Genomic DNA, 7,713 nt, shown 5'->3' with positions numbered 1-7,713 from the left:
CATTGGAGATCAAATTTCCACATGAGTTTTGGAGGGGACAGCACATCCAAACTCCATCACAGCTAGACTGGCTGTTATCAAAATGAAAATAAATGCTGGTGAGAATGTGGCAAAGGGGGAACTCTCACACACTGTTGCTGGGAATGTAAATTTGTACAGCCATTATGGAAAACAGTATGGCAGTTCCTCAAAACACTAAAAATAGAACTACCATATGATCCAGCAATCCCACTTACTGGGTATATATCCAAAGGAGAGGGAATCAGTACATAGACAAGACATCGACACTCCCATATTTATTGCAGCACTAGTGACAATTGGCAAGCTATGGAATCAACCTAAGAAAATGTGTATGTACACAATGGAATACTACTCAGCCATAAAAAGAATGAAATCCTGTCAATCGGAGCAAGATGGATGAGCTTGAAGGACATTATGTTAAGTGAAGTAATCCAGGAACAGAATGAAATACTGCATGTTCTCACTCATACGTGGAACTAAGAAAGGAGAGCCCTTAGAAGTACAGAGTAGAATGGTGGAAGCGGAGGGGAGAGGGAGAATAGGGAAAGGTTGGTTAACAGATACAAAATTACAGCTAGATAGGAAGAAAGTTCTAGTGTTTTATAGCACCGTAGGGTAACTATAATTAACAATTTATTGTGTACTTTCAGTTAGCTAAAAGAGATTTTGAATGTTCCCGCACACAGATAAATGATAAATGTTCGAAGTGATGAATATGTTGATTAAGTTGATTTGATCCTTACACATTGTGTGCTTGTATGGAAATATCACAACGTACCCCATAAATGTTAAATATTAAAATTTTTAATTGACATAATTATTATGTCTCAATTTTAAAAAATTTTTAAATTTTTTTAAAAAAGAAATAATTGGGAGCTTTTAAAAATAACAGTGCCACACACACAGAGTCTTAAGGGATTGGGTTTGGAGTAGGGCTGGGACAGCAGTGTTTTTCCAAGCTTCTAGGTGGTTCTGAGGTGCTATCTTGCTGAGACCCAGTGCTCTGGTTTATTCAGTTGGTCAGTTACTAGTTAGAATGTTTGAGTTATATGTTAAGAATGCAAATACAGAGTTAAATATCATGCTCTCATCTATAAAGAAAAAGGATTTGGTTATGTTAGGTTTGATTTCATCATTTACTTTTTGAATAGGTAATAGATTACATGGTCCAGAATTAAAGAAACATGAAAACAGTGAAAATTATCCTCTCACCCTCCATCAACTACTCAGCTTCACAGGAAACCACTATCTGTGTATCCTTTCACAGATATTTTATGCAGAATCAGAATTAAAGAAACATGAAAACAGTGAAAATTATCCTCTCACCCTCCATCAACTACTCAGCTCCACAGGAAACCACTATCTGTGTATCCTTTCACAGATATTTTATGCAGAATCTCTACAGGACAGGATCAGAATAGTGTTGATTTTCATGGCTAGTGTTGGTTATTTAAGTCCTCTATTTTTTCCCCCTTGAACAAATTACCAGAGCTTGTCTTTTCAGAGCACCAGCTTTGATTGAATTGGCTCTCTAATATAATTATGCTAATACCTGCTCTCTTTATCACATCCTTTCCTTGGTTCCTTTTGAGTTTATTTTGCTGTTGTTTCACAACTTCTTGAGATGGATTTTTAGCTCGTTTTCAATTTTTCTTTCTTTCTGTTTATGGCCATGTTTTTCTCTGAGCACTGCTTTATCACCAGTGCCCACTTTTTCTTTGAAATTTTTTATCAGGAAAACTTGAGACACATACAAAATAAATGAACCCCCATGGCACCCATCACCCATCAGCAACCGTCAGCATCCAGCCATCTTTACTAGACTTCTGTGTCCACCCCATCTGATTAATTGTTATTTTTTGGTAAATTTTACATACTTTATAGCCTCAATACCTTTCAAAATTTAAGCTTTCCTTTGAGTAATTCCATCTCGAATTGAGTAATTTCATTTCTAGAAATACATTCTTCAGATAAATTCACACATGCATGAAATTACTTGTATGCAGAATAATTTACTGCCAAGTGTTTTTTACTAGAACAACCTAAATGCCCATTGATAGAGGACTGGATAAATATATATTTCACCCATACGATGAAATACTTTGTAGCTACAAGAAAAACTTAGAAAGCACTTTAAGAGATGGCGCATAGAGAGTGGCATGATATCTTCTAAGGTGGGAAAACACTGTGTAGAACAGCAGGTGGTATACCAGCATTGCATCCACATGGAAGGTTGTAATATGTGTTTATGTATTTGGGACCTCCAGGCTATGTGCTGTGGACCAAGTAAGTCACACCAGCCCTCCCTCCACCCCACGTCCCACTGAAGACACCTAAGAAAGGTGAATGAAATGTGTGCAGAGTCTCTCAATAGCTTCAAAGGGGTAACAGGTTGGAAGAATAGTGCAAAGAAACCCCTTACACCCTGCACCCATAATCACCTATTCCTAACACTTTGCCGTGTTTAATTTATCATTCATTCCTCCTTCCCTCTTCCAAGAGAATAAATTTTTTTCCCATAGCCATTTGAGAGTTAGTGTCAGCAACATATTCTATACAAGGATGTTTTTACATAACCAGAGTACAATTATGAATCAGGAAATTTAGCGTTTGATATAATACTATACTCTAAAATATAGTCTACATAGATGGTAAATTTCACCAACTACCCCAGTGTTCTTTATAGCATTTCCCCCTGACTTAAGATCCAGTTCAGAATCACACATTGTATTTAATTGTCATGTCTCCTTAGTATCTTTTAACCTGCAAAGTTCTTCTGCCTTTGTCGTTGATGGCATTGAAATTTTGGAAGAATACAGGCTAGTTGTTTTGTGGAATGGCCCTCAATTGGAGTTTGTCTGATGTTTCCTCTGGATTAGATTCAGGTTATATTTTAGAGAGTAACACAACATAGGCAGTGTTGTGTCTTCATCACAGGATCACGTCACTAGGCACATGATTCTCATTTTGACCATGTGGCTATGGTGGCATCTGCCTCATTTCCCCACTGTGTAAAGAACCAGTTTTTCCCTAGGTGATAAGAAATGGCTATGGGGAGACATTTTGAGACTATGTAAAGATCCTGTTCCTCTTCAAGCTTCCCTCAGTTTCAGTGTGGTTTTCATTCACATTTCTCATCAAAGGGAGATTAAACCTGGCTTTCAATGTTTATGAGCTATGTCTACCTTCACTCTGAGCCTTCACTGCGTGTAGTTTTTTTTTTTTTTTTTTTTTTAGCATCTGGCCAGAAGGGGATCCAAAACCTTAACCTTGCTCTTATCAACAGAGTGCTCTAACCACCTAAGCCAACCGGCCAGCCCCTTGTGTGTAGTTCTTGAACCAGTTCCTGGTATTGGAGAAAGAGGCCGCCACTCTCAATATCTGAAATTATTGCTTGCTAAGCAAGGGAGAGCTAGACTGCAAAGCATATTCCTTCTAAACAAAGCAAATTGTTGACGGTTGTGGGGTTTGGGGATCAGTGGACTTTCAGAATTGGGGAGGTTGAGGAATTGTTTGGTCTTTGGTTTTGGAAGGTGGGCAGTGGAGTGAGGCCACTGCAGTCCGGCCAACTTTGAGAAGTGTGGCTACTGGTGTGAAGTTGCCATTGATCCATTAGGAAGGGTTTAAACTGGTTCTGGTAGTTAGTTATTTATAGTTTGTGATTATGACCAAAGAACAAAGAATAATCCATCTTTTTCCTTCTTGAACATGGAGAATTGGAGTCTTTTAGTGACTTCTAACAAGCCCTGCCAGGAATCATAAACACATGCCATGATTCCAAAGCCTTTCTTTTCCTAGCTCACCTGAGGAGTGGGGCACCCACTGATCAGTCTCATGGGTCCCCAAGGGGTTAGGGTGTCAGGTGCTTTGAAGGAGGTAACCCTGATGTACACTCCCCACCAGCTCCTATCTTGGGAAGTACTCATGTCAACAAAGCCCTCCCTTCATTATATCAAACCACTTCTTAAAAATTCAACTTTTCCACTAGATTTTTGTGTACCTTGTGACATTGCTTCAGATCACATGATTTCTTTATTAAAATGGATTTTTAATGATTTTAAGTAAAATGATATTTTTAAAAACTGATTATTTCACCTAAGATTTATAAATCTCAAAGCTGTAAAATAGAGATTATGGCATCTTGTCAAATACTGTTTGAGATACTATATACTCTCAAAGTTTTAATAGCAAAATAGTAAAAATTAATTATATGAAAGGTTCAATCTCTTCAGATTCTTAAAGCCCCCTTTGTGAATTATTTAGGCAGGGTTTAAGGATGGTGTTCTCACCTAATGAAGCGTAACACCTGCTTAGTTTTAAAATGTCCAAATCAATAACTTATTTCTCAAAGCCTGGGCTTGGGTCTGCAGAACATCACGTTGGGCACACAGTATTATGAGGAGAGGGAAGGCACAGGGATGCCTTAGAGGTTGGGCTTTGGAGTCAGACAGACCTGGCATCAAGTCCTGGGACTGTACTTACTTAACCATCCTTGGGCAGGTTGTTCTCTAGCTAGTCTCTGAGCCTTGGTTTTCTCATCTACAAATGGTTTAATAGGGCCATTATGAGGACTAAAGGAGATAATGCATGAAAGGATGTTAGCCTGGTGTCTAGCACATAATACATGCTCAGTTAGTGGTTGCTATCAAGAAGAGTTGGAAGAATCTGATCATCTTTTACCCCTACATACTTAACAGATAATGATGCTAATCATTTTAACAACTAGATTAGTTAATTATTGAAAAAAAGTTACACTTTTATTAAGAAAAAGTATCCAGAAAGTTGTTTATGATTTTTACTTTAAAAAACAAGTAAAGCCTGGCCAGTTAGCTCAGTTGGTTAAAGCGCAGCCTTATAACACAAAGATCAAGGGTTTGGATCCCCATGCTGGCCAGCTGCCCAGAAAAAAAGCAATTAAAGATTTGGTTGTTTCTGTCTCTCTCATTGTAAGTTGAAATGTACTGTAAATTGAAAAGGTACCAAAATATCATAAGCATTTGCTTTTTTTAGCTTTGCAAAATAAAATATTAGGGAACATCTGTCTTTAAATTGTGGCAGATACTCGTATGTATGTATTCTAGTTGTAATGGTTAAGAGCATAGGATTTGGGGCTGGCTGGTTAGCTCACTTGGGACAGTGTGGTGCTGGAAACAACAACGTCAAGAGTTCGGGTCCCCAAACCAGCCAGCCACTGAATTAAAAAAAAAGAAAAAGAGTGTAGGATCTGGAGTTAGATTACCAATTGAGCTCTGTCCCTTATTAGCTGTGTGATCTTGGGCAACTTCTCTTTGCCTCGTTTTCTCTTTTCCAAAATGAGGGAGAAGGGTAGTAGCTCCTTCAGAGAGCCTGTCATGAGGATTGTTTATTACCCTGTGTAAAGCGTCAGTCAGCACGTTAGCTAGTGTTATAGTTTGTCTTGTCAAGTGGTTGTGTGTGTGTGTGTGTGTTTGAGTGTCTGGCCTGTGCAGGGATCCGAACCCTTGACCTTCGTGTTATCAGCAACACACTCTCCCAAATGAGCTATGGGCCAGCTAGTGTCTTATTTTTATCATACATTTATGGGTATCATGATTTCATGTTCAGGATAAGAAAGCTACTTATGTCTATAGACCTTACTTTGTATTTACTACATAGTATTGAAACTATGCATTTTTAAACTAACACTAATTTTGCTTTTATTTTTTCCTTTCTAAAAAGTGATGTTCCTCCATCTTATGTTCAAACTAAATTTTATAAGCTGAAAGCTACCTGTGTTCCCTTTTGGCAGAAAAAGACTTTTCCAGGTCAGTATTCTTAATGTTCGTGCAGTTAAGAGCATGGCATGTGGTGCCACATGCTGGTAGTGTGAGTCACTTAGCAAGTGACTTTACTTCTTGAAGCCTCAGCTTCATCAATCTTAAAATGGTGAAAATTAGTAAATTATAATTCCTACCTGACAAGACTTTGAAAAGCATTAAATGAGATAATGAACGTGTAAAATGTGGTCACCACAGTGCTTGACACTTAGTGACCATTCAGCAAATACTGCAAGTGATGCTGGTATTGTCATCACACATGCTCACAAGCACAGACGCATGCGCTCACATAATATATGCCTGTGCGCATACCACATGCGCACACACAGTTCCAGAAAGGATGTAAGATGCCCAGTTCCTTCTTCGTAGCCATGCGTGAGTGGTTTAGATGTGTCAGATCTTCAGAGCCATGTGGGGAACTTGTTAAAAACATAGATTCCCAGGCACCCTCCCAAGCCTACCAAATCCTAATCTCCAGGCCAAGTTCACAGTCTGGGTTTTTTCTAACAGGCTTACAAGGGAGTCTCATGTGGTCCGCCTGGCACCAGTGTTTCTCCTGGGACCACTGGTTTGGGTGACAGTAGACCCTCGAGTGTGCAGTGAGCACTTCTTTGCATTCAGCAGGCATCACTGCCTGGGTTTGAATCATTAACTCCATGACCTTGGGTGGGGTGCTTGATGTCTTTAGGCCTTCGTTTCCTCATTTGAAAAATGGGTTAAAATTGGTGCCTACTTCATAGGACTTTTTACAAGGATTGAATAAGGAAATACAAGTAAATCCATTAGAGCAGGACCTTACAAGTAGCAATAATAGGAGCAGCGCCTTATCATTCCCAGTGTCTTATGTCCTTTGATGTTGAGAAGAGGCTTTGTACAAATAATTTCAAATTAAATTTTTTTTTGTAGAGATCATCGACTACCTTTATGAGACTAGTCTACCTTTGCTTAAAGAAAAGTTAGAAAAGATGGTGGAGAAAAAAGGCACTGAAGTCCAGACTCCTGCAGCACCCAAGCAAGTTTTCCTATTTAGAGACATTTTTTACTGTGAAGATGATAGTGAAGGAGAAGATGTAGAAGAACAAAGCTGAGCAGAGGTTACTATTTCGTCTCCTTTTTTCTGAGTTTGGTTTGTATTTTTATATTGTGTAAATAAAGCTGTTTTCAGTATTGATTGTTTATTAAAGAATGTACAATGGCCAGAAGAAGGTGTGTGATATGGCAACTTCTATTGCAGAGCATTAAAAATTTATTAACATTCATTTTAAAGTTTGAATATGAAAAGAGGAGTATATTAATTGATTTAATATTTCTGTACCATTATGTTGAAAATAATTCCAACTAATGGTTTTATAAAAGTATCCCAAGTCCCTCTAATTGCAGCAGAGGGTAGAGTCACATCCTATGAACGATATGAAAAGAGGAGTATATTAATTGATTTAATATTTCTGTACCATTATGTTGAAAATAATTACAACTAATGGTTTTATAAAAGTATCCCAAGTCCCTCTAATTGCAGCAGAGGGTAGAGTCACATCCTATGAACGGTTCATTACGTGCATTCAACTATGCGTGTGCTCAGCCAAAATGAGAAAGTTAACAATTTTAATAATGCATACAATTCTGCTTTCTGTCTTTCCAGTTGTATAGATCTCTCAGTGTATGCAAGTATTAGATCGGTGGTAGATGGAAGGTGTGGCTCTGCTCTTTCCTCAAACTGGTCTCTCTCCCCTTGTACCTGTTATAGTGTGCACATCTCATCTTCTTGAGTATGATTCTAGTGTTCAAAGATAGGTATTTTTCATATAAGCTGCCCTCTCAAAGCTAGTCACCAAGTTTACATGGTGTTCAATTGAAAAAACAAACAAAAAATGTCAGTCTCTTCCATTGCTTGTGGAAA

At 38.2% G+C, this 7,713-nt stretch overlaps 1 protein-coding gene across 2 annotated transcripts in view; it reads left to right on the top strand.

The window, feature by feature from the left end:
- The window catches only part of TTF1 (transcription termination factor, RNA polymerase I), a 26,175-nt gene extending 19,157 nt beyond the window's left edge, over positions 1 to 7,018 (top strand). For both annotated transcript variants that reach the window (XM_008563631.1, XM_008563644.1), the window contains exons 9-10: positions 5,719 to 5,804; positions 6,723 to 7,018. In XM_008563631.1, coding sequence (XP_008561853.1) covers positions 5,719 to 5,804; positions 6,723 to 6,904 — 268 coding nt within the window. In that variant the 3' untranslated portion in view covers positions 6,905 to 7,018. The remainder of the gene's footprint in view (positions 1 to 5,718; positions 5,805 to 6,722) is intronic.
- The last annotated feature ends 695 nt before the right edge of the window (positions 7,019 to 7,713 follow it).

Source organism: Galeopterus variegatus, unplaced genomic scaffold (assembly GCF_000696425.1).
Source record: "Galeopterus variegatus unplaced genomic scaffold, G_variegatus-3.0.2 Scaffold176, whole genome shotgun sequence".
NCBI lineage: Eukaryota > Metazoa > Chordata > Mammalia > Dermoptera > Cynocephalidae > Galeopterus > Galeopterus variegatus.
Note: the sequence above shows the minus strand (reverse complement) of the source record. Positions and strands in the feature narration are given on the sequence as shown.